The sequence below is a fragment of the Tachyglossus aculeatus genome, chromosome 19 (genome assembly GCF_015852505.1).
Source record: "Tachyglossus aculeatus isolate mTacAcu1 chromosome 19, mTacAcu1.pri, whole genome shotgun sequence".
Classification (NCBI taxonomy): Eukaryota; Metazoa; Chordata; class Mammalia; order Monotremata; family Tachyglossidae; genus Tachyglossus; species Tachyglossus aculeatus.
The window spans coordinates 5,517,264-5,543,903 of NC_052084.1; the positions used below are offsets into that span (position 1 = coordinate 5,517,264).

The following is a 26,640-nucleotide window of genomic DNA, read 5'->3' on the forward strand; positions in this document are numbered from 1 at the left end:
TTTACATCAGCGGAAAAATCCAGCTTCTCATTAACGGCTTCATTATTCTGCAATCAAGAAGTCTCACTTTGGCTCTGATGATTAACTTAACTCTAAATATACATGATCATCACAGCTTCATTTTTGCAACTCAAAACTCTCCCTAAACCCCCCTCTATAGGCAACCCTAGAAACCCCTGGGCCTGCCATTGGAACAGAACACACCTGGTACTGATTTTCCTCCTGGTTCTGAATTGCTCTAAAGAGTTCTTCGCACACATTTGGGATTATGCCCCTGTTTGCACCACAACCAATCATGGAATAGCTTTTCCCTGAGCCAGTTTGGCCATAGGCTAGGATAGTGGCGTTGTAACCTTGCCAGGTGCTATCCAACACTCCTTGGCCCAGGTTGTGAAATAGGTCCCTCTGCAATGAAGAGAACTTATTTGATTCTACCAAGAGGAACACATAGGCATGGCTAGTTGATCCATTATTGGACTGCAAGCCCCTAGAGAGCAGGGAGTATGTCTTTTGCTTCCGGGGTCCTCTCCCAAATGCCAGAGCTCTGCACCATTGACAATGATACAGCTTTGTAAGAAAATGTTTTGAGATTGAATTCCTAACTAGTTTTCTAAAATATCACAGAATGCGTAGTGCCTAGTTCAGGTGTACTGGACCTTGCAGAACAACATGGAAACCTTGACTGGAATATATTTCACTCTGTGCTGAGTGAATATATTAACTAGACTTAGGCAAATCAGATACTCTTCCCATTTGCTGCCACGGGTGAGAATGAGTTCTGGACAAACTACTCAAAACACACTACTAAGTTACACAATGAAGTTTGGAAATCCTGACCACATTGTTACTAAGCTATGTCCAATGATCTGGAAGAGCTGAAGCAACTTTCAGTCAGTTAATCAGTATTTACTAAGCACTGTGTGCAGAGTACTGTACTAAGCACTTGGGAGAGTACAATATAACAGAACTGGTAGATAAGTTCCCTGCCGACAACAAACTTACAGTTTAGAGGGGGAGACAGACATTAATATAAACAAATTATGGGTATGCACATTAAGTGCTTTAGGGCTGAGGGAGGAATGCCAATATAGTGTACATATCTAAGTGCAAGGGCAACGCAGAAGGGAGTGGGAGAAGAGGAAATGAGGGCTTTGTCAAGGCAGGCCTCTTTCCACCACTGGCAGCCCTTATGCTCACATCAGATCTTCAAATATTCTTGCTTCCCCTTATTTGTAACCCATTTCTGTTTCTGTCTCACCTTCTACATTGTAAGCGTCTTCTGGATAGGGCTTGTATTATCTACCAATTCTATTGTATCTAGTTCAGTGGTCTGTGCAGAAAAGCGTAAGTACTACTGACTGATTCCTTATGTCATCTCACCCAGACAAAAGAGCACAATGAAATTTTCCTTTCAATGGTGTTTACCTGGTCTGTATAGGCACTATTAGAACCAGTGGATTTAAGGAAACCATCTTTGTCCTTCTGAAAACCACTGTGAGGCTAGATCAAAAGTAAATGTCTTCACATGTTCTGGGTTCCTGGGGTCATGGATGGTGGTGGTGCTGGAGTGCATTGAAATTACACATCTGCTGGCTGCAGCCTTCTCTCTCTCTAGCCAAGCTGCAAATCACAGTTAGGATTACAACACACCCATGCAAATTCTGTCAGAGTTCACACGTTAAAAATGAAATGAAGTTGTAGCCGAATGCTAGGATAGTTAATGCTAGTGAAGCCACTTAAAACAACAAAATTCAAAATAGTTTCTCTTTTATGTAAAGGGATCATTCATCCTATAAAATTAATTTCACCCAAAAACCTAGGGTGTTACACCAGCTCTTTCTGTCAGAGGGCACTTTTACTCACTACAGGTGCTATTAAGTGTCCCTTTGATACCAACTTCTCAGAATAGGAATAAAACATATTATGGCTTCCTTTTGGTCATTACTCTAAGATCTATCTTCAATAGGATAAAGCAGAATGCACTGGGAACCCAGGCCTATTCCATTTATTCCCTGCAACCATGCTGGAGGATGCAACGAGAGAGGCAGATGCCAGAATGTTCCCCTCTGGGGAACTCTTCCAACTCAGACTTTGAGCATCATTCAACTTCTAGAGACAGTCAAGACTAAATAGATTTGTCAAATCATCATGGCACTGTGGAATGATGTTAAGTCTAAAGAAAACAGGTAATCGTTCAGACTGCACCTGGGGAACCATGCCCACAACTTAAAATCTATACTGGGAACGTTGAGCTCAGCAAAACTATACAGTTCTGTCTCTAGAGAATATACTAATTAAAGTTGCCACAACAGGCAAGGAATCAGAAAACTGAATGAAGGCCAGCACATCTTTTGGCAGACTATAGCTGCAGCATGGCACTAGGATCTGCCTGACGCAAACATCTTTCTAGCTCTTGTGTCAGTCAGGCAGTCAATCATATTCATTGAGTACTTAATGTAAGCAGAGCACTGTACTTAGTGCTTGGGAGAGTACAATATAACAATAAGTGGACACATAGTTTCTCCACCCTTCTCTACATCTGCGAGACCCGGACTCCCCACAAACACCACATCCGATTTCTTGAGCAGCTCCACCAGGGTCCCACATGGTGATACTCAAAAATCAAATTACTGAGATAAATAAGGAGAATGAACTCAGTGGGAGACTGCTGTATAGTGAACTGAAATTGAGCAACTGAATGGATTGGGGAATGTTTTAAGAACAGTACAACAAAATCCCAGATGATGCTGTATCTGGGAGTCAGCTGCACAGGTAGACCAGTGGGGCCCATTGCAACCAAGGAAGCGCTCACTTCGTATGAACTCGTGAGACCGGGAGGCAAAAAGGAGAGCAGCAACAGGTGTCGCAAACAACTAACATGACAGCAAAACAAGGTATTTTTTTTAGGGTACAGTGGTAGAGACTGCAGATCCCGCACTGGCCCTTTCGGACCCATGTGTGAACTTTCCTGTCAGTAGCAATTTCTTTAAGCATGAAAGACAACTTAGGAGAATGCCCAAGAAGGCAAAACTAACACTTGCTTCTCCAAGTGAGAGTAAATTCTAGACTCAGATCAGTGTTACATGGCACATCCAAGAAGGCAATTTCTTATTCTTCATTTTCCCCTAATTTTAATAATGAAGACAGACTGAGCAGTATCCCTTTTGGGCTAGGTAGCAGCTAATGTCCCATAAATCAAAGGCAAATTAGTTCATGAGTCAGAAGACTACTCAATTTGGAGGTTTTATGTTGTTACCCAAGCAGTTTGTCTGTAGATGATCAATTAATATTGTCAGATACAAACTATCAATAAGATCTTCAGAGCCCTTACTACAAATAGCATCGCCTTCAGAAAACCTAGCCTAAATAAAGTCTCTCCTCCCCAACATATTCTCTTGTTCTATGTCACCTATGCACCTGGATCTGTATCCCCTAAGCACTTTAATATTCACCTCACCCTGGAGCACTTATATCCATATCCTTATTCTCTGCTGCTTCCCCACCTGGAATGTATTTTAATGCCTGTTTCCAACTCTGATAATAAGCTCCTTGAGGGCAGGGACTGTCTATTAATACTATTGTACTCTCCTACGTGCTTACTACAGTGCCCTGCACACAGAAAGTACTCAATACATACCATTAATTGTTTGACAGAATTCTAATTTTTGTACCAGTCTGATTCTTTACCTGTGAAAAAGTACTTGGTGTTTTAACACATTTAAAATCCAGAACGTGCTAAGCAGCCATTAAATTGAGACATTCAGTTTTACTCATAAGCCAGTAAGGTTTCCTAAGAGCATTGACTCAAACTTTTCATCAAACATCTTTACCACTTGGAGGTGTAACCACATTTTCCTCTTTAAGGCATCAATAATTCTTTCACAATTTTATTCACTAACTACTTCCGGAACTGGTCCTTATGTTCTAGAATCATTTTTTTTAATTGATTTTTGTTTGGAAATGAGAATGCATTTCTTTAGTACATCTCCACAGATCTGATCAGTTTCCTATTTAAAAGAAGGAAACTGAAAACATAACTACCGAAGTTTTAATCAATAGAATAAGCTAGGGTATTCATTTCAGGAAAATTGCATTTCATAAACTATAAAGCATCATCATACCATGATGAAGGGATGCAAAGTCCACATTATGCCTAGCTCCCAAACTATGCCACATGTCACTAACCTGACTGAAGGGTCGAACCCGTACGGCCACCTTCACACTGTCCCCACTGGGCATGCTTCTTGATTTTTCTTTTTTCTGAAAGAATTTAGGAGAGGGCTACAGCAAGTAGACCTACTCTTGGTAGACTACGCAGGTTTTAGCCATTGAAATATTACTCAGGTAGTTGACTTGTGGATAATCAATTATTTAACACTCTCATTCATTACAAACTATCAACTTACCTGCTATAAATTATTTTGAAGCCATTCTACAGTTACCCTCTGTTTACTGATGATGAATTTCACTTTTCCATTTCAGGCACTTGTTTTTTCACTGGGCTCAGCTACAATGATCCAAACCCCCTCCAAGGTTTTTAAAAAGGAAACAGCTGCTTCCCACGCCAGCAGGGCATACCATTTGGCAGCCTGTCCCTCTGTCAACCAATGCAGCAGTACTGGACTGGAGAGTCTGTGAGATCCCGACTTTTTTAGTGCCCCTCAACTATGAAATCAAGTCATGATTTTCTGGGCTAAGGGAGGAGGTTTAACATGGGTAAGTTTGTCTGGGTTCCAAAACTTCAGTTAGTTGTCCTAAAAAAGCAAACCTGGGGAAAAATTGTTTGATTAAAATAATCACTGACAAGAAGCAAAGGCATAAGCTATTGTATAAATTATAAAAATAGACCATCCTTTTCAAAGTGATTAAGTGGTTAAGTGATTTTCCACATGTAAGAACATCCTCCATTCATTCAATCGTATTTATTGAGCACTGGCTGTGTGCAGAGCACTGTACTAAGCGCTTGGAAAGTACAATCCTCTAGACTGGAAGCTCACTGTGGGCATGGAACATATCTATTTATTGCACTGTACTCTCCCAATGCTTAGTACAGTGATCTGCACACAATAAGTGCTCAATAAATACGATTGAATGAATTTAATCAGGCAGAAACCCTCATACGCCCTAAAGCCTGAAACCATATACATCTCTAGATTGTAAGATCCTTGTGGGCAGGGAATGTGTCTGTTTATTGTTGTACTGTACTCTCCCAAGTGCTTAGTACAGTGCTCTGCACACAGTAAGCACTCAATAAATATGTTTGAATGAATGACTCTCACCTGAAAAATCTACCAGTAAATGAGAATTTTGTGAAGTATACACTTTATTTAACATTCCTAAAATAAGCCATATTTACATATTATATAAATGTATGAAGTCTTAATATAAAATAGAAAAAACTGCCTGTGACTGAAGAAATCATACTCCACATGGAGTTACTTTACTTATTGAAGACCATTTGTTTATGAAAATTTACAATAATTTATATAAATTATTATCTTCCAAATTAGATGATTTTTGATAATCCACACAATTCTGATGACTTTACAAACAGTGGTGAACATTAAAAGTTTCTTAAAAAAGTTACATCATCTTCCTTCGCACAACCGGCTTTGGAAAATAAGACAGTTTTTTTCTGTTCTTTCCAGGAACCTTTTCTGAGGCTTCTGTAGTCTTCCGTGGTTTGCTTTTTGTTCCATCAATTGGACTTGCAAAGGGAGAAATAAATTTAATCTCCACTGGTGGGGGTGACCAAGAACTTTCTTTTTCTGTGGCCCTGAAACAGACAAAAATCAGCAAGATTATCATGCTAGTGCTGAGCAGAGTGGTCTGCACATAATGGGCAATGAATAAAGCCTGTTGATTGAAGCCATGTTACATGTAATGCTAAACACTCAGCCGATGAATTAATGTTATCTTCCTTGAAGTTTTTTGGTGTTACCAGATACAACAAGATGCAATTTCCTGTACTCTTCAACAACAGATCACAAAATGAGCACCAATCCAAGTATAAATGCAACTCCAAATATCTCATAAGTATATCACTAATTTGGGAAAAAGAAGGCAAATTAAAGGGAAATTACATACTTATTGGCTTGTTTAGTCTTTGTAGTCCTGATTCTCTTCACTTTTTGCTTCTCCACAGTTTCTATTGATTTGAGCTCATCCTCTTTAATTGGTAACTCCTATAATAAAAGAAAAAAAAAAACACAAAGCAAATCACCCTTCGGATGATTCAGAACCTGAACACCACAAAGCCACAATTAGATCCTATTGTCCCAGTCCTTAAATTTACTCCATTAAAGTCAATCCCTTTGAGAGAACTTAACTTTTTCGGGCCACTAAGAGCCTCAATGACCTTGGGTAAATAACTTAATGTCTCTGACCCTCAGTTTACTCATAGGTAAAATGGAGATTGAATTACTTTTTCTGCCTCCCACTTAAGACTGTGTGTCCACTGTGGAACAGGGACTTTGATCTACTTACACTGCATCTCCCTCAGTGATTGGCACACAGTAAGCACTTAACAAATACCACAATTATTATTGTTGCTATATAAAATTGAGCAATTGTGATGGCCCCTTAGTGGTCTATAATAATAATGGCATTTATTAAGCGCTTACTATGTGCAAAGCACTGTTCTAAGCACTGATAGTTATATAGCTGATAGTTATATAGCTATAATAGTTAATGCACCAACTACACTGCCTAACTACTGGGAATAAAGGTGGGGAGCAAGAGAGGTTTAGTGCTTCTTTCATTTAGAAAAGAACATAGCTTAGGATAATTTACTTAAGAATGTAATACGCTTCAAGTCAGGAAAAAAAAAAAACCTTACCAATTCGCTTACAATCCGTGATATACTGGATACATTTTTCCGTCTGGTTCTCAAAGTAGGAGGTGAGAAGACAAACTGAGAAGACAAATCTGAAGCTAGTTCCTTCAGCTGTACAGGGGTCTCTATTTTTTTTGCTAAAAAATGCACAGAAATTTACAATTATGTTTGCAATGAGAACACATAAATAGGAAAACAAAAGCTGGAACTAAAATGCGAACATCAGAGTTGTTCATAGAGTTTCTGAAGATACCTAATTTCCAAAACCTCTACTAAACATATTTTGTATCAAGATAATTTGCTTCTGTGATTTTAATTTTTAAATCACCAAAATGAAAGACTAAACTTTTTTTAGAAAGGCATTTACTTACATGCCTAGGTAAGCTAATTCTTGAATACACTGCAAGCCCCATGGACAGTTGCAGAACTTCTATTTTCAGGTGAACCACAAAAGTAAAACCAAGTCAAAAATTGGGCAAATTCCCAGACACAAACTAAATACAAGCAAAATCATCATACAGAAAATGAAAACTTAAAGGTATGTGAAAGGAAAAATGTCTTATGAAACTCTCATAAACTCTAAGTATTTAGCAGCATTAGGATTTGAGGAATGAAATCATATGAAGCAACTTGCCTTTGTACATAACCGACTTTTTTATTAAACAGAATTACCTGAGGATCTTTACTGAAAAGGACTTCTCTAACAAAGCTATTAACCAGGGAAACTTCTTTGGCTTTAGTGATTCCAAACAGCTTATTTCTGGCTAGTCAAAATACATTAAATACTCTAGGTGTGACGATTTCCATGCATACATAATCTGAATAAAACATTATGCTTAGTCATGGTTTCCCCAGTAATACACTGGAATTCATAAAATGAGACTTTTGCTCATTGCCGGAAGCACTCTAATTTAGGCGAACCAAATCTGCATTTAAGGCCTCCAGATGGCCATCATGCTTGAAACTCCTTCTCATCACCCCTTCCAGAAATGAGACTTGCTTTGTGCCCATTCACTTTTGCTCCTGATTTTTCCATTCCTGGATCTGGCCAAGGTTCCAGCTTGGCCCTAACTTCATGAACCTAATATCGCCTCCCAGTAATTCCCAAAGCAGCAGCACCCGGAGCTGCAGGTTCCTCATTAAACTCTAAACTCCTCGAGGGGAAGGATCATGTCTACAACTCTATACAACTGTACTTTCCCAACACAGCACTCTGCACACATGAAGCACTCAATAAATACCAGTGATTGATTGGGAGCCCACCTGGGTCAGCACCCATGCTTACGACTGCTGCCTAGAGAAGGAAGCAAGGAAGAGGACCAAGCGAGAAAACAGTTAATCTAGTCAAAGCAGTACCAGCACTGCTGCCTCTTTCCTAGAAATCCCTAAGCCTGCTGCTTCTCTTTGACCCAGTATCTGTGCCTTAGTTATACCAGGAAAGAGGAGGTGGCTTTTAGGTAAGTCCTAAGGCAATTGACTCTCAGTGGGCCAGAGCAAAGCTACTAAGTTGCGGTCCACGTAGATTTTACTGCCACCATGGTCTAAACTCACTGCAAAGTCTCCTAGGGGCTTAAAATAGGAGTTCTGGAGAGAAGTGACCACAGTGAATGGAGCAGGCCATACAGCTGCCCCACCAATTACTTTTAAAGGGACGATGCATATGGCAGCTGTAATGACTGTCTGGCCCGTGACAGAGTGGTCCCTTGGGACTAACCCTGACCCTTTGCAGAAGATCCACCCCTTGATCAGCCATTTCTCCAGTTTACTTTGAAATGGCTAGTGACAGACAGACAGACAGACAGACCTCAGTAAACAGCTGCTTGCATACCTGGAAGGCTTGCAAAAGACCTAGGCAGTAAAGGACAGCACACTGGAGCTTGAGACAGATTTCTTAGGGGATGTGTAAAAGAGGAGATCATATTGGGAAGAAAGCCTGGATGGGTTCACATATGACTTTTGTCTTTGAAGGTTTAGCACCTGGAAATCAAAGGATTACGTGTGTGTTGTGCAGAGGGGGAACTTGAGACTGCAGTTTTCCAGAGGCTGGGTTCCAGAGCAAGAAAATGGGGGTGGGGGTGAGGGGTGAGCAAGAAAATGGTGGGGGTGGGGGTGGTGTGTGTGTGTTTTATATAAATATAAGAGTCCTGAGAGAAGTGTGAAATGCAGAAAAAGCCTGATTAGCTCAAGTGAGGCAAATACACCAGAATGGAAAGGAAATGGGAAGGACATAGCACTTGAAAGGAGCAGTGCTAACTAGCTGACTCCAAGGAGAGACCACATTCATTTCTAGTAGGAAAGTTTTATGGTTGTCAACATTCTGGACCAAAGGTTGAGCATGCCCAGTTTGGCTTATCCCTGCCTGCTTGGGAGTAAAGCCACACCATGAGCTTTCAGGGATCTGGCTGGTGCTCGGTGCCCATCCTGTATGTAAGGGTGCCAACTGTGATTAGTCACTCCCTCCTGGCCCCAAAATGAACTAGAATCATTCTCACCCTCCCTGTTCAATCTCTCAATTTCCCCAGAATTGTTCCCTCAGGTATCTTGTCCATTCATCCATCCATTCATCAATCATATCCGAGAATCAGTCATCATGGTGTTGGCGCATGGGGTTTTGGAGTATGAGATGGTTAACATCTGGTTTTCCTGAGAGGCAGAGAATTTGAGCTCCAATGTGCCCCTGAGGTCAAACAACCTTTCTGCAACCTGAGGATTAAGGGACCATCACGTGGGTTTAGGACAGCTGAGGGCAAAAAGGCCCCAAGGGCCAGGCTCAGCTCTAATCAATTCACCAATGGGCCCCCCCCAATCTGGAGCCAGTTGTGGATCAGTCAATAATCTCCAAATACTTCTGCTGATGTGCAATGGGCCAGGGCTGCTAATGGCTCTTGAAACTGGCTTTGGGGGGGCAGGGGGTGAGGGGGAAGTTGGGGGTCAGGTAGAAACCCCTTTGGAAGAAACAGCCACATTTCTATGAAAATTTCTCCAGTCTCTACCTTCACCCTGATGCCTGGGAAGGCTTTAGTGCCAGATTCCTCTCTGCCCCCAAATTTCATAAACACCAATCCTGGTCAGTTAAGTGACTTCCTCTGTGGGGTTGTGTCAGAAATCCACCCCAGTTCCATACTAAATGGAGAACCTAAGTGGAGTGCTCTGAAGCTGGGACTCTCTGACTTAAACAGAGCCCCAAACGCTGACCATTTGGATTAGGATGGACTTGCTCTGGGCTGCAATGTGGAAGGATTAAGGAGTCTTCAATCCTCAATCTTCAGGGAGTGAAGTTCTGCCTTCTCACAACATCATGTTTCTCCTTGGGATCCTGTCCCCAGCAGCTGAGCCCCCAAATATACAATAGTAAGCATTTGCATTTTCTGTCAGAGGGAAAAAACAAAGTACCTTTTGTCTTCCTTGTAACTTTGGATAGAGGAGTAGCAAATGAAAAAGGCTCCATTTCTGGTTCAGGAAGTTCCTGAATCACGTTGGCTTTGCAAGCTCTAGTCCTTGTAACACGAGAAGATTTAGTCAAACCACCTATAGCATGCAGTTCTTCTTTGTTCTCTTGTTCACAGCGTAGAATTTCTTCGTCTGTGCTCTCTTCTGATACTGAAGGTAGTTGGCCTGCCCTTCTTTGGTTTTCCTTTGTTTTTGTAAATCTCCTCTTAGAACTCCTCACTATAGACAGTTCTTCATCAGGCAATCCAAGAGTACTTTCTAAAGGCAGCTTTCCAATATCTGTGCTATCTGTTTTACTAGGTGTAATTCTTGTCGATCTACGGATGTCAGACATTTTTTTCTCCTTGGGACTCCTGGCTTCCTGGATAAGCTTAGGTGTTGTATTCTCAGGTAGGTTCGCTGTTCTCCACCTACCTTGTCTCTTGGGTGTGACAGGTGTCTGATGTGCTGCTTGAGGGGTCGGTTGGGTTAAATCAGGGTTTGATTTGTCAGTAATTTCTGACACACTATTCTCTCTCCTCCTGGCTCCTCTCCTAGGTTTGACAGGCAACTGTGGTTCACTGGGCTCTCTGCCCTGATTGTGAAGGATGTTTTCAGAAAGGTCTAAACAAGTATCACTCAGTTTTCTTGTCCTTCTACTGGAACTGGCTGTCATTTTTACTTTGGGATCAATTTCAACATTTTCTGGATCTTCCACCAGCATTTTAGTTCTTCTGGGTGTCCGTTTTGCAGTAGATGGAAGTGCTACACTTTTGGTATTAAGAGGAGTTTCTTTGTCAGCTAGCCCAGAAGGTTGAGATGCATTAGTCCTTCTTAATCCTCTCCTTGGGGTAAGAGTGACCTGTAATTCTCTTTCGACAGGATGAGGTGCTTCTGAGATTTCGATATTAACTTTTTTTTTCCTACCTCTTCTAGGAGTAGGAGTAGAGATCTGAGGTACTTCTTGGTCTTGGGATACTACTTCTTTGATCGGAGCCTTACTATCAGCAACCTTAGCCGTTTCTTTTTTTTTCCTGGCACTTCTCCGAACAGCAGTGAGCCCCAGAATCTCAGATGTGACATCTTTTGATGATTGTGCCAATTTGGTAGCCAGATTTGGGGTGCTTTTTCCTCTTGAGCGTGTTAACTTATTATCAATTTGGTTGTCATTTGTTATGATTGTACTAGCTTCTTGATCAGTTTTCAATGCAGCTTTCAGGGACTTGTCAGGGCTCATTTCTTTCTGAGTAATTAAAGGAATGCTTTCATGAATGGACTGTTCCACCGGAATTGAAGTGAAGTCTTTACTTCTTGTGTCCTTTATTGCATCTAGTAAATTTTCGGCAATAGCCACTTTAATTGGTTCGGGCACATAAGGAAAGGCCTCCACGATGTTTTGAGATTCCTGATCAGTTGCTATCATTGTTGCCAAATTTGTTGCACACCCCTGATGACCAATTTCTTCATTAGGCACTTGTTCTTCCTCAGTTCCTATGTGAGCCTCCTTAGCATGCATAACTGAATCTGATGGGTCTCCTGTCTCAATTTCTTCTTCTCCTTCCAGTATCAAGGTAAAATTGCTCTGAGCCACAAAAAGCTCTCCATCCACTTCAGCCATCTCACAGTCAGCATCTTTTGCTTCAGGTATGTCACAAGTGAATTGTTGTTCCATAGAATTAAAGTTGTACTGAAGCTTAAGGGTCCCTGACGGATACAGCTCATTGAATGTAAGTGTCCCAGCCTCTTCTGAACCTTGTGCTTCAACTCTTTCGTGTTCAAACACCTAAGAAGAATTAAAATACATAGAATTTGATAAATGACTTTTTCCAAAGATATTAATTTACTTCAAAGACTTAAAGCACAAGATGCATGTGACATCCCCACCATTAGTTTAGAGTGTGTTGCAGTTAGGGCCAAACTAAAAACATCTAGAGATTTGATATGCCTCAAGCTCACGGTATTCCTTGGCTGAACATCCATTTCAAGTTGCTACATTATCAATTAAAATAGCTGTTTAGAATTTTTTTTTATTTGTTTGGTATATAAGCCAAAGCAGTTAGTTCAAAAGCCTTAAAAAGAAACCCAGCTTAGGGAGACAGTGACTAGAGGGCATAAATGTCATTCAATTTGGGTTAGAAAGAAATTACGTCACAAGGCCTAGAATGTTTGGACCTACTAGAGTTCTTCACAGACCACTGATACAAAAACTACCTTTTCTAAACTGCTTCCTCAAACATCATCAGTTTCTTTTCCTGAAAACACATTCTTATGTAGAGAGTGGTGTGACTTTTGACTGGCATCTTTAAAAAGCAGACAGGCTGTAATTTAAAATATTCCCTTAGTCAATGGCTCCAATTTATGTAACTATGAACTTTTACAGATGCCAGTGTGTTAGGTGGAAATGGAGAAAACCAAAACCTGGAAAATGAACAGATTCAGCTAAGAGCCCATCAGACTGTTCAAAAAGTAAAAATTTATTTTCTTACATGAACTTCTTGAATTTCAAGAGGGCTGCTAGAATTTGATGATTTTTCTTCAGGTAAATCATCACGTTCTTCTAGCACAACAATTTCTGTTTTATGAGCTTCATTTAAATCTAATGGTTTCTCCTCTTCAAGTCTGTTTTCTGGTGCAACAGGAGCAAGACTTTTTCTGTCATCAAGTCTACTGATCAAAGCTGAAAGATAATGTTTGATATTTTTAATATCACATCTTAAAATAAAAATCTAGTAAACATACAACTGGAGGAAGCAAATACAAGGGTTGAATTGTACTCTCATTCTAAAAATATTTTCTTCAATTTTATATTTAGAGAAAATATGGAAGTTGGCTTTCCAGCAAGCAAATGAAGCCAAATTATGATTACCCTTTAGAAAAATTACCATCTAATATAAATAATATAGACTTTAGCCACGTTTTTATCCAAAAGTATTTACTGTTGGCCCAAGACTAACAGTGTATATTGGCTGGCTCTTGCCGTTCACTTGAGAGTATTTCTGCAAATTTCTCTCACTCCACTAAGATCACACACAGAAGGAAGAGTCTTTAAAATACGGAGTTTACTTTTTAGAAGCCATGTGGCTATGAGAAGCAGCAGGGCTTAGTGGAAAGAGCATGGGCTTCGGAGTCAGAGGCCGTGGGTTTGAATCCCGGCTCTGCCACTTAGCTGTGTGACTCTGGGCAAGTCACTTAACTTCTCTGTGCCTCCAGTTACCTCATCTGTAAAATGCGGACTAAGACTGTGAGCCCCATGTGGGACAACCTGATAACCTTGTATCTGCCTCAGCATTTAGAACAGTGCTTGGCACATAGGAGGTGGTTAACAAATACCTTCATTATTATTATTATTTTAGTCACCTGACATGGTTCCCCCAATCACAATTGATCCTTCACAGCAGCTAGACTCTTCACACTATTTCGCATTTTAACTGAGTCTTCTCTAAGGTATCGGTTACCTGAGACCACTGCCTCCAGGTTCTCCAAACCTGCCTGACAGCAGAGGTGGCAGATGATTTCCACTAGTTTTTCTTACCCAAACCCAACCAAAGTGCTTAACAAACACAATTACCATTATATTTTCCCACTGCTTCAATTTCAGCAAGTGCTCCATAAATACTACTGATTGTTCAACAATTATGTCATAAACGCAACCAAAACAATACATACCATCATTGTCTTCAACTATTAGCTCAATTCTAGGCATACAACTTTCAATGGATAGCTGTTTTTCTTCATCCAAAATAGGTAGCTGGTACTCTTGAGTGAAAATTTCCCTTTTGGAGTAAAAAAGAGAACATTTTACTTACAGCAAGAGTTGTGGCATAGGCAAATTATAAAGCAAGAGAGGAAAAAGCAAGATCTACCTAAGTACCATTCTACTGGAATTCTTAGGAAAGAAAGTATAAGACGTGTATTTTGGCTAAAATGCTAACTGGTATTACTTTGAGAGCAGGCATACACTACTGGTTGTTTACGAGAACGCTACCAGTTCATATTCATTTAAATTCTTACTACAGACACAACTCTATTACAATTGTTATTTCAAACAAACTTACTTTTCAAGATTTGACAGAGACGGCGATTCATCAGCAACTTGAAAGGACTGTAAGTGATTTGATTCTGAAATTCTATTCTCAGGAACTGAGAGCCACTTTATTTCTGCATCTTCCAAGATTCCTAAGGAGTAATTATTTTTTTTAATCAGGCACATGCTTCCATACGTTACAAAAAGTGTTGCTGATTTTCCTACTTTAAATCTCTCCCCTACAAAAAAAACTGTCTTCTGCTGTGAAGATTCTGCTCTCCCCTGCCCCAACCTCCAGTAACAAAGGGTCCTCATTTCCACTATACCTAAATCTGACCAAGGCATGCCTCATTCTAATGTATCCAACAGCGAGGGATTTCAGGCACTGTAGCTAAATATGTGTTTGATTCCTCATTTTAACTGCAACATGCCAGAATAATCTGTGAAAAACCTGCTCCACTGCTTGTCACATCTAACAAAAGAAAGAACAGTGTTACCCAGCTCTTTCAGTGTCTTCAAATCACTGTGCATTAAATTTAAATTACAGCTACTGAAAAAAAGTTTCAAGATCCACCACTTTAGAGCCTTATGCCAGTCTGGGTCTGACTGTTTTGTTATCGGTAGGTAAGGGATACAGCGACTCTAAGCAAGCACGGTAGCTGTGCTTTTGCCTACAGTAAAAGACAACTTGAAATCAGCACTAAGCATTGCAAACATCAAGTATGCCAACACTGAAGGGGACTGTCGTTAGACAGGCCAGGGTGGCAGGGGCTGGTTGTGCTGCATCAGTCCCTTCAGTCACAACCACAGAAAAGTAAATTTCACCTTCAGTGGCATCATCTTCAAATATGAAGAACACCACCCTATAAAAATGTTCAGGAAATGCCAACAATTAAGCAAAACTTACAGGCCCTTCAGCATCCCAGAGAACGATCTCAAGCGGAAGGAAACTGAGACGGTTTTTAATGGGCAGGGAACGTGCCCGCTAATTCTGCTGTACTGTACTTTCCCGAGCACTTAGTACAGTGCTCCGCACATACATACCACTGATTGATTGATTGAGTAAAAAACATACCAGCTTGCTCTCCCGGCTCTGGAGAAGTTATTTCTGGCTCAATAACTTCTTTATCATCATTCCTCTCTGTATGCTCTGGCAAGTTAACGATCGGTTCAGTAGAAGAATTTGCTGGGTTAGAGGCGATGAAAATAACATCATCTTCAAAGTCATCTGGCAACGGGGCATCCTGGTACTCCAGGGTAGTCTGGTCTGACCTGGTGGAAACATTGCTAGTTTCTTTGTAGTCTTCTATTTTCTCTGAGCTTCTAGAGGTTGTGCCCTGGGACAAACGACTCATTTCTTCAGGATCTCCTTCTGGGCTACAAGTGGCAAAAGCTGCACACTTATCTCTGCTCTTCATCCACACGTCATCTGTTTCAACTCCTAATTTATGCAAGGGCACATTTTCAAATACCTTTCCTTTACTGTCTTCTGCAATCTTTAAAAAAAAAAGACATCACAACAAATAAAGGTTCAAGTAAAGATGCCAAAATGACAGATAATAACTGTGGTATTTGTAAGTGCTTACTATGTATCAGGCATAATGATAAATAATAAATAAATATTAAGAAATAACTGTGGTATTTCCTAAGAGCTTACTGTGTGTTAGGCACTGTGCTAACAGCTGATAGGGGGAATACATGCAGATCAGGTTGGACACAGTCCCTGTCCTACACAGGGCTCAATCTTATTCTCCATTTTACAGATAAGCTGAGACCCAGAGAAGTGAAGTGACTTGCCAAAGGTCACACAGCAGATAGTGGCAGGGGCGGGATTAGAACCCATGACCTACGGACTTCCAGGCCCGTGCTCTAATCCACTAGGTCATGCTGCTTCTCTGTATTCAAAAAGTCTATTTTACAGATACAAGCTGTGGAATGGAAAATCTTTTTAGTACCAACATAATGGATATTAATGCTAACTGGCACCATGTCGCTCCTATTTACCAGATGAAATCCCTCTCCCTCTTCACACACCCCATTCCACTACTAATACCTACTGTGCCCAAAAGAACCTCACAGTGTGGGAAAAGGATTCCCTAATTCTATAATTGTGTTATACTCCAATCGTGTAATGAAATCACAGAACCACTTTTACCGGTAACCCTAGGAAAATTCAGACTCTTTATAGAGCTTAATACAGGGCTTTGCACACAATAAATACTCAATAAACACCATAGGTTGACAGGAGGAACGTCACCTCAAAAAATATTATGTACATTTAAAAGCCTGGGCCTGGGAATCAATAGTATTTACCTTCACCTTTCTGGGTCTTCATTTTCTGATGTATAAAATGACACCTACTCTCCCTATCCTCCATTGTGGGGCAGGGACTGTGAATCTAGTTACCTCAGCAATTGAATCAGAGTAAGAGCTAAATACCAGTATGATCATTACTGACGAAAATGATGAAAACTTTCTTATCTTGCACTCCAAAGTCGAAGTAAGTTCCATTAACAGTGTAAGTCTAACAATTCACTGCAATAAGCCCAAATAGGCTTACGTCCATCAAGGCAGAATTGGATGAATATTTTAAAAATCAATTTGCATCAGTTTTTTAAAAATTCAATATTTTGGGAAAGGAGAATTTGCACTTAGGATTAATTTTAAAATTTTAGGATTTGGGGTTAAAAATCAATTTTAAAACCCTAAAAGAATTAATTGTTCATTGATAAATTGTTTTCTTTCTAAAGACTATTCAAGTTGGGAAGCTTCATTTCCATTTATGATTTATTTCAATTTCATACATACTAGTAGTAATGCTAGATGCTATGAGGTGGGTTTTTTTGTTTTGTTTTTAAGGGGAAATGTATGTTAACTTTTTTCTTTCCTGTCTTTATCAAACTTACTCTGTGAGTCCAACCTTTGGTTACATCCTCTTCCATGAATGATATTTTTGTTTCTTTTGCTCTTACAGGAGGAGTAATGGACCTGCCGGTTGAGGCAGAAGGAGATACTGTAGGGGCGGTACGGAGGCCAGACCTCAGGATAGACTGAAGGGGCAACTCAGGAAACCCAGAAACATTATCAGACGTCACCAAAGCTTTAGCTCTCTACAAAGAGGGAAAAGAAGTTCAATTTTAATATCTAGTATTAACATAACTCTTTACAGATTATCAAAATGAAGTCATTGTGGACAATCATTCATGATTCCCCACACACACACTTGGACCTGTTCTCTTCAAGCCCTTGAGACTCACCACACCCTCAGCCCCACAGCACTAAATACCCAAAATTTATATTAATGTCTGTCTCTCCACATCTAAACTGTATGCTGCTCGTGGACAGGGACCATATCTGCCAGCTCTGTTGTACTGTCTTAGCCCAAGCACTTAGAACAGTGCTCTATAAAGAGTGCTCAATAAATACCATCGATTGATTGGCAACTTTGCAAATACTCTCCTGTGGCTTATGTAAATGTAACCCATAGCACAGCCCTTAGAATCTCTGACTTTAGGGTGTTCTGAAGGGGACCTAATATTTATTACTGCTACTCACCTTTACTACAAGAGGAGTCTCAAGTAAATTTAATTCAGTTGCCCTTGCAACATTTTTGTGTGATTCTCTATGCTGTGAAGTCGATGACAATGGGCTTGATGTTATGTACAAAGAGCTAGATGGAGTCTGTGGATTGAACTGCAATCTTTGCGAGGGCTGAGGAACAGGACGAACAACCAAATCCAGCAATCTGTAAGAATGAACGTGTTTACAGAATGAACCCAATGACCTGATAAACTAGAATATCAAATGAAAAACAAAACAGTAAATTATAATAAACTGGTAATTTCAACTGTGACAGAATGAGCTGATAGTTATAAATTAAAATTCATGAACCAAACATTTGTGAACTCTATTGTTGAGTCATCTTAATCATACATCTCCCCAAATGGCTTTTGTAATGACTTGCAAAGAAATAAAAATGAAATATTAACTCAGGGGAAAAAAAAGACCTCAATTTACTGCACATGCCCAATTTAACCCCCAAGCTGTTTTCAGATTCTCCCTCTCTCTATTTCCCCAATTCACATATCCCCTATTCCTTCTTCCAGCCAGGAAGCCTGGGATGGGAACAGTACTTTACGCCTACCTGGCAGCCTACCAGAGTTGAGAATTGAGTGCTGTGGGCATTATGCCCAGAGAAAAGGTGTACCCAAAATTTTCTACTGCTGTAATTACGGATTCTACAAAGTTCTGCCTCAGACAGCACTGAAAGTCTAGCAACAAAAGAGCCAACTATCACCCCAGCTTTCAAGCTTCAGTCAGGACAATTTTGGGGGCATACATCACTACTGACAGATACAGAACCCAGAAGCCTCTAAGAGGACTCCAATGAGGAGGACAGAGTAGATTATCTCCCTATTTTTGACTACTTCATGTTCTCCTTACTTCTCTGTTTTCTCCTTTACTTGCCAAACATCTCTCCCTCAAAAATAAGGCAAAAAAGAACCAGAGTAGTTACATGTAGTATGTTAAGCTCTTAATATTTCCTCAGCACTGTACTAAGAGCTGGCATACATATAATCAATCATATTTACTGAGTGCTTACTGGGTACAGAACACTGTACTAAGCACTTAAGAGCACAATGTAACAGAGCTGGTAAACCCATTCCCTGCCTACAACAAGCTTATAGTCTAGAAGGGAATGTAAGCAGACAGTGCAAAGTCCTATATCAAATAGAGTTCACAGTCTAAAGTGGAGGGAAAATGGGTATTTTATCTTCATTTTACAGATGAGGAAACCTAGGCACAGACAAACTAAGTGACTGCCCAAGGTCACACGGCAGGCATGTGGCAGAAACAGGATTAGAACCCAGGTTCGGAGACTCCCAGGCCCAAGCTCTTTCCTCTAAGCCACACTGTTTCACTGTCCACTTACAAAAGAGAATTCACTGAGAGTGGGGAGCTATCAGTTGTATTACATACAGCACAAAGAAGGAACATTTTTACATAGATTTTAAAAAATATTTCAATAAAGGTTTCAAAAACCAAGCTGGACATTTAAAGCACTCATATCTATAACCTCCAATCCAGGACCTCAATTCACATTTTCTCCATTATACTGGTTTACAGTGTTTCAAGTGTTTCAAGGATCTGACAAAAGAGCTAGTTCTATTGAAATTATCCACTCTCTCCCCTCTGCCTCTATCCTAATTCTCTGAGCTTCCAAAATACACAAGTATCATCTTTTGACTAAGTACTGAAGCAGTAGCAGAAGATTTCAGGGCCTTCCATTCTTTATCTTTCTTACACTCATATGATTTATATGCTACAAAAGAATAACTTGGCTATTGATGAAACCAAGCATTGGGCAAAATGCATTCCCAAGATGTAATTACAAATATTATGAACATTCAGTTCACAGAAGACACTTCAAACCAAACCAAACCAAACCAAAAGTTAGGTTTTTCCTGCAGGCCACTTCACAGATAACTGTTCTTTGTCTGCCCTTTCTAATCTAATCTTGCCTGTCTTTTCCGTGGTCTCCACTTTCCCATTAGTTCAAAGTGGGTGAAGACAAATGCCTCTTGTAGTTCCCTGATTAAATCAAATTGAGAAGTGTTGCCTTTATTTAAGATTTGTTTAAATGTAAAGACCAATATACAGGCTTTGGAGGGCTTGAAAAAAATAGGCATTTTTTTTTTATGAGCAGAGCTCTAAACTGTCTTACTGGGGGAAAATGCCATGTAAACGGCATAAAAATTCCCAAGGCGATCTCAACTATAAGAAAACCTCCATATTTCGATTAGATGAGGATAAGAGAGAACCTTGTTGGAATCAAGTGGGATTCTTGGAGAGGTGCCAGCCACCAGAAACATATAACTGTTAATTGACGGCTGTGTCTTTGGTGACATTAAGTACAATTTCTTTTTATTACTGAAGCTTTATTACTACTGCATACTAAGAAAACTACATTGCCATCTGCTCCATCTTCCAACTTGATGGACAAAGACATTTGCACACACTCACACAGAGCTAATAAGAGTATGCTCCCAACCCAATAATTATTTGCTCCAGTTGTCCAATAGGTCTGAAATAACACAAAATATAAAAGGATGAGTGCTTTTAAAACTAAAGTAGCTTTTTAAAATTAATGACATGATATTAATGATCAAAGGAATCTGATCTGTCCCTAATTCACAAACTAAAGGAAAGAGAAACTTGCTGTCTACTTCAAGAAATTATGAAAAAGAGGAAATTCTCCTGATGGATAGGCTAAAAAAGCCTCCACAAAAGTTACAGATCTGTCATGAGATATCTTAAACCTCAACTTGGGCTATCAGTCGAAACACCGAAAATCACTATCGAACAGCACGATAAACAAACTGAAGTTTAAGATATTTGGAAGCATGGGCACCTTTACTCTGACTGAAGCCCAGTTAATTTTGAAAATTGGGAAGGAGGTACTCCTTTCAAAGGGGCCTCCCTAGAGAAGGAAGATGGAATTAAGGGTCCAAACTGATGCCACATATGTTCAAAACCACAGGAGAACCCACTGCTGCCAATTGTGAACAAATAACCCTGGGTATGAAGGAGTGGTTTGAAAAATATTTGGCCCTATTAATGGAAAAATAAATGGATGCCAGTAATAATACAAATGACTTCCACTTAAAATTACCTTCTTATGAAGCTCATTAAGGGGAAACAACTTAACTAAACCTAAAAAAAGAAAAAATAAAATCAATCCTTGAAAGTTCTGTAGTATGTATGCCCATTTAAATGAACATTACACAAATGATTTTGACCTCAAAAGCTGATATTCAGTGTCTTATACTACGAATATCAGAAGTCCAAATAGTTGTTTAAAATACTACATTTCACTTGTAGGTAAAAGAGTGAAGCAACAGAAAGAGGCCATCCTGAAATCTGAGTTTCAGTACAGGAAGACAATGGCAGCAGGATCTTCCAAAACGCTGAACACCAATTAAACAGAATACACAAACTTGTGTCTAACACTGGATTTCAAAGGCTTGGGAAAGATGAATTCAAATAAGTTGGACTAGAAAGCTATATGTTGCAATTTCTGGACTTTTGATGCAGAGGGTAGTTTGTTCCCTGGTTTACAAACTTGGAATGCTCTTCAATCTTAAGAGCCGCAGACATAAAATGATAAAAAGGGGAACAGGAACCTGGTCTCATGTATGTTTAATAGACAAGTTAAAACATTCATGTTTAATTTAGACTTCTACTTAGTCACATCTTTGGAATACATTCTTACAACATATAAGGCAGACTACTCTTGAAGATGCCCTGGAAGCTTCAAATGCTACAAAATGTAGTGACCTCTCAACTCAATAGCAAAAATTGTAAAACTGTACCACAGAAACACATCAGTACTATGATAACCAGAAAACAATGGGAAGATTCATACCTCTGAAATCTATCAATTTGGCCAAATAAAACCAAATTGATTGATTTTTTATATCATTTTATACAAATCACTGGCTAAGAGCATATTACACCCAACAAACCAGCAAACATTGGGCTATAAATTCAAGTTCCAGGTGGGGGAAAAAAAAAATTATTTTTTTAAAGATTTACTGATTAACTCCCAATGGTTATAAAACACAAAGTCCCAAAGGGAATTTTATGTTTCACCAAATGTGCCTCCTGAGAACAATTTCAGGAACTACATGTAAATTAAATTAAAATGTAAATTACAAAGGCATAAACCAATAGAGTTCAATTACAAAATCAATCACTCTACTTGAGGAACTCTGATAAAATAGAACTTACTTGGAAATTTTCTGGGACGCATTGGTAATTGGTGTTCCAACAAATGCATCGGGTAACTCCAATCCTGGGAGAGATTGCACTATGGGAGATGATGCTTCATTTTTAGGACTATAAATAAAACATAACATTTTAACCACTCACTTCCAAAGCACCCACAAAATTCATCTGTAAAGGTACTGTTACAAGAAACATTACATTTTTCCATAACATCTCAAGACAATGGGAGCAATATGTTAAAACTACTTAATGCCTAATATAACAATCCAAATAGGGACATTAAGCTATATATGAAACACATAAAATACTGGAAAAGTACCTGTTATAGATGCAGTTATTATTAATTTCCTTAAATATAAGTGTTTATCAGATTTCTGAGGTACATTTACTTTCATGAAGAAAAATTTCAATCAAAAAAGGAGATACTGCTTACCTACTGTATGGGGAGAAGTGATTTTTATGTTCATTCCCTACCCACACCTCTCCAATTTTAGATAATACATTACTGATGAAAGCTGCTCTTGTTAGAACAGTCCCTGATGTAGTCTGCTTTGCAACTGTTGATAAGGGCTTTGGCCTTGAAACTGAAAATAAAAGGAAGGGTTTATATGTTACCATGGGGTTGAATTAAGAGATTTAGAGAGATACTAATAGGTCAAGAAATGGGAACCATGGGAAAAAATTAAAAGAATTTGAACCAGTCCCAAAAAACCTGAGGAGTGACAATTCCTTTTTGAGCCTATATAAAAGGGTTATTAAACAATGAATGGGGACCTGCTTTTCTATGCCACCAAAGGATGAAACCAAGGGTTTTTAACTTGGCCTATGGCACAGGAATTTTTGAGGTCAAAGCAACTGACAAGAAATCTGCTCAGTCAATCAGTGTTATTTATTAAGTGCTTATTGTTTATCAACACTAGGGCACTAGGGGAAGTTGCAAAGAGTCTTTTTCCTTGAAATTCCATTAAATTTTATTAGAATCAGCTTGGCATAGAATGACTTGCCAGAATGAAGTACAATTACATCATTTACTACTTCCTTGGAAAAGGTGAGCCAAAAAAACGGGATGAATTTTGGTTCTTAGGTGCAAGACTAGATTTAAATATTCACTCATCTGGGATGGTTTAAAGGTAATAGATTCGATGACCTTTCAGTACTCCTACTATTCAATGACACTTGTATGTGAAACCTCACCTTCTCGCAAAATCGATGATGGCACCTGGTAGGGCTTAGCCCTTTCCATGGCTAACTTTCGCTGTACCCTAGGCAGAATTTTCCCATACTGGTCTAGTATGGAATTTCTAGCAACTGATCTCTCCCGTAATTGAGGATCTCGATCGTTCTATGGAAAATAAAAGTTAATAACAAAAAGTAAGTCTTGGGAAAAATGAACCCTTATCTATAATTTGCATACTATAAAAAAGATTTAATCAGGTGCAAAATGTAACTATGTTAATGACCAATTACATCATTCACCCTCTCAACCCTCTTTCTGACTTGCCTCCATTCACTCACCCACTTTTTCCTTTCCCTGACCTTCTCTCACTGATATATCACAATCTGACAGCATACCAATATACTTGTTTAAACAACAACAACAACAAAAAAACACACAAATTTTATTAGGGTTACCCAAGATTTCGCTGTGTTTCATTTCCTGGTAAATTTTACTATTCTCTGTATTTTTCATGAATGCTGGATTACAGAGATTATGAAATATTTCAACAGGAATTGCCAGTCAGTCAATCATTTACTGAATGCTTACTGTGTGCAGAGCACTGTACTAAGGTCTCAGGACAGTACAATATAACAATAAACAGACACTTTCCCTGCCCACAGCAATCTTACAATCTAATGGGGAAGCCTCACATTAATATAAATAAATTACAAGTATGTACATAAATGCTGTAGGGCTGGGAGGGGGGATGAATAAAGGGAGCAAGCTGCGGTGATGCAGGAGTGGGAGAAGAGGAAAGGCGGGCTTTGTAAGGGGAGACATCTTGGAAGAGATGTGCCTTCAACAAGGCTTTGAAAAAGGGAGAGTCTGTCAGATATGAGGAAGGACAACATTCAGGCCACAGGCAGAACTTGGGTGGAAAGTCAGTGGCGAGATAGACGAGAAAAAGCTTACCATAAGATTAACCTTCAAGGACTGGTTCAGTTGCAAAGCAGGGATGTAATTAGCCCGCTGTAGATGGTGAACTAAAAGGAATTCATGGTTCTGAACACCAGCACTGGACTGCAAAAACCTCACTAGGCATTCCTAAAATAAACAAAATGCTTTTAATACTCAATGCAATTCGCTGCAAAATTTGCTAATTTTTTTCTGTCACAGATATTTACTTGTTCAGTGTCTGTGAAGGGTAACTTCAGCAAATCTTCCATTAGACCCATCTCCTGGCAGGTTTCATACAAGTGCTTAAGTAATTCCTCTAAGTTCAGCCTATTTGAATGTTGTCGCAGTAGACTCCATGCCTCGATCATACACCTGCAATTAGTATTAGGCGTACATAATTCTATGTGTTTATGGCAAATATTTCCTGCAATGTTTCCAAACTTTTTATATCTCTGATATAACTGGAAATAAATATTTACATTAAAATATATGCAAAACTGAAAATCAGTATTAAGGTCATAAATTACTGCTTTAGCCAACATACGGTATTATGCTTGGGCATTTGTCTACATTTACCATAATCTACATTATTGTTACATCTGCATACAGATGTTCGTTCCAGGGTTGTGGATTTTTTTAAAGCTTTTCTCGACTTAAATATCTACTCAGAAACACAGTGGTTTCAAAATACGTAAGTCAATAATTCATTTAAAATATTATCCCATGCCCAAATACTAATGCCAATATTTGAATTTACCCTGAATTGAATTTAAGCATTTACTTTGTGCTCACCACATATATTTCTTTAATATTATTAATTAGGACACCATTAATCCAGAATTCACAGTAAATTAGACGCAGCAGTTATTCCCCTCTTCCTCTCTTTACCCATTACACTGCTGCCAAAGAGGATGTTATGATTTACTGTAGAATGGGTTTTTATCTACCATATGGTTCATAATGTCTGGGCAAATTAGCAACAGGAGGGTAAACCAAGGAAGCAAGAGACATCTTCCCTGTAAACATTTCTCTCAGGTAATGCACCCTACAGAGACAATGGTGGAACGCAGAGTTATCAAAAGAACAAGACACTCCAGTAGAATCCTCTGCTACATCCATCCTGAAACAGAATTATATTTAATAATAGTTTCTCTGCTATTCAGGCTTTACACTGGACTATTCAGACTGAACCCACCTCCCACCCCCTTAGTCTGAATTAGTGAGGTCTTAATGTTCTCTCAAAATATGAATGGATTCTTTACCTATTATACAGCAAAACAGTGAGATAAAGTGTAACCTCACTGATGCTCGATACTGATGGTTTCATGGTCTGAATGTATCTGAGGGCCCGCCTGTGCTCGCCTTGACACATGAAGGCTTGAACAATCTTAGTATGCTGCCAGGACATAGACTTCATTGTAGCTGGATGAAATAAGAGATCCAAAGCACTCTGCAAAAATTCAACAGAAAGACTTGTAAACCGAGAAGAGTAATGAGGATAAAAAAATTTTCAAGATGATCTGGAAAAAAAGGAATCCACAAAAACTATCCAGCACACAAAAATAAGCAAAAGTGGGTGAGAAAATCAAATGGTTGAAATGTACAAATGCATGGTCACTGAATTATGAAAGCTTTGTAATTACCAATTTTACCAATCAGATACGGATTTTACTATGGATGAGCACTTCCCATAAAAGGCAATTTTGTTTAACTGTCCATAAATGCTTCTTATGGGTAGGCTTCCTACTTGGGGGTGTTTAAACTCTGCTAATTCATTTAGCAAAGGGTATCCTCTAACAAATTCCAGATTAATTCCTAATCTGCTCAACAAGCATGCTGATTAGAAATCTTTCACACCCTCAAGATTCACTGTGCTGTCTGCCCTGCCAAACTTCCCACATCTTCTTGGGGCCATTCTTACTCAAGCCCACTGTGAGTATACAAAGGTTCTTGAGTCTGACTTGATTACCCTCTATGCACTTTAGCTCATAGTACAGTGCAGAACACAAAGTAAGTACTTAACATATACCACAATTATCATTCAGCTTACTCTTCTGTCAATATAACGAGCAAACAGACCTCTCTGGCACCTGCTTCTGCTGTGTAATTATGCAAAGCTCCTATGCTGGTCAGCCCTGACTCTTTTCATTAAACTACTCAAAACCTGACAAGCAGATTAAAAAAAATGACACTTACCTCATAGTCATTATGGTCAATAAGCCAGAAACCTTGAATTAGTTTAACTAAGCCCCACGGAACGGCAAAAGCAGTTGGAAAAGATTCAACTGAAGTATCTGTTTTGCTTGGAAAGGAATACATGATATCTAGCAGCAAATAAATAGTCTTGTAAAAATTTGGTTAAGGCTAACAATAAAATTAAAAAAATGAAAATTCCCTCCAACAATGTAAACAATGTAAAGCAGGTAAGCCTGAAGGGATGTTCCAAAA

The 26,640-nt window shown here is 39.2% G+C and overlaps 1 protein-coding gene across 2 annotated transcripts in view; it reads right to left on the reverse strand.

Moving 5' to 3' along the window:
• Positions 1–5,318: 5,318 nt before the first annotated feature.
• Positions 5,319–26,640, reverse strand: part of AHCTF1 (AT-hook containing transcription factor 1) — a 58,590-nt gene continuing 37,268 nt past the window's right edge. For both annotated transcript variants that reach the window (XM_038760899.1, XM_038760900.1), the window contains exons 20-36: positions 26,389–26,535; positions 25,455–25,642; positions 24,420–24,564; positions 24,208–24,339; positions 23,271–23,418; positions 22,510–22,660; positions 22,080–22,187; positions 17,844–18,033; positions 17,195–17,398; positions 15,364–15,784; positions 14,320–14,440; positions 13,931–14,037; positions 12,751–12,941; positions 10,229–12,047; positions 6,839–6,972; positions 6,088–6,185; positions 5,319–5,776 (exon numbers count right to left, since the gene is read on the reverse strand). In XM_038760899.1, the coding sequence (XP_038616827.1) occupies positions 5,584–5,776; positions 6,088–6,185; positions 6,839–6,972; positions 10,229–12,047; positions 12,751–12,941; positions 13,931–14,037; positions 14,320–14,440; positions 15,364–15,784; positions 17,195–17,398; positions 17,844–18,033; positions 22,080–22,187; positions 22,510–22,660; positions 23,271–23,418; positions 24,208–24,339; positions 24,420–24,564; positions 25,455–25,642; positions 26,389–26,535 (4,497 nt within the window). In that variant the 3' untranslated portion in view covers positions 5,319–5,583. The remainder of the gene's footprint in view (positions 5,777–6,087; positions 6,186–6,838; positions 6,973–10,228; positions 12,048–12,750; positions 12,942–13,930; positions 14,038–14,319; positions 14,441–15,363; positions 15,785–17,194; positions 17,399–17,843; positions 18,034–22,079; positions 22,188–22,509; positions 22,661–23,270; positions 23,419–24,207; positions 24,340–24,419; positions 24,565–25,454; positions 25,643–26,388; positions 26,536–26,640) is intronic.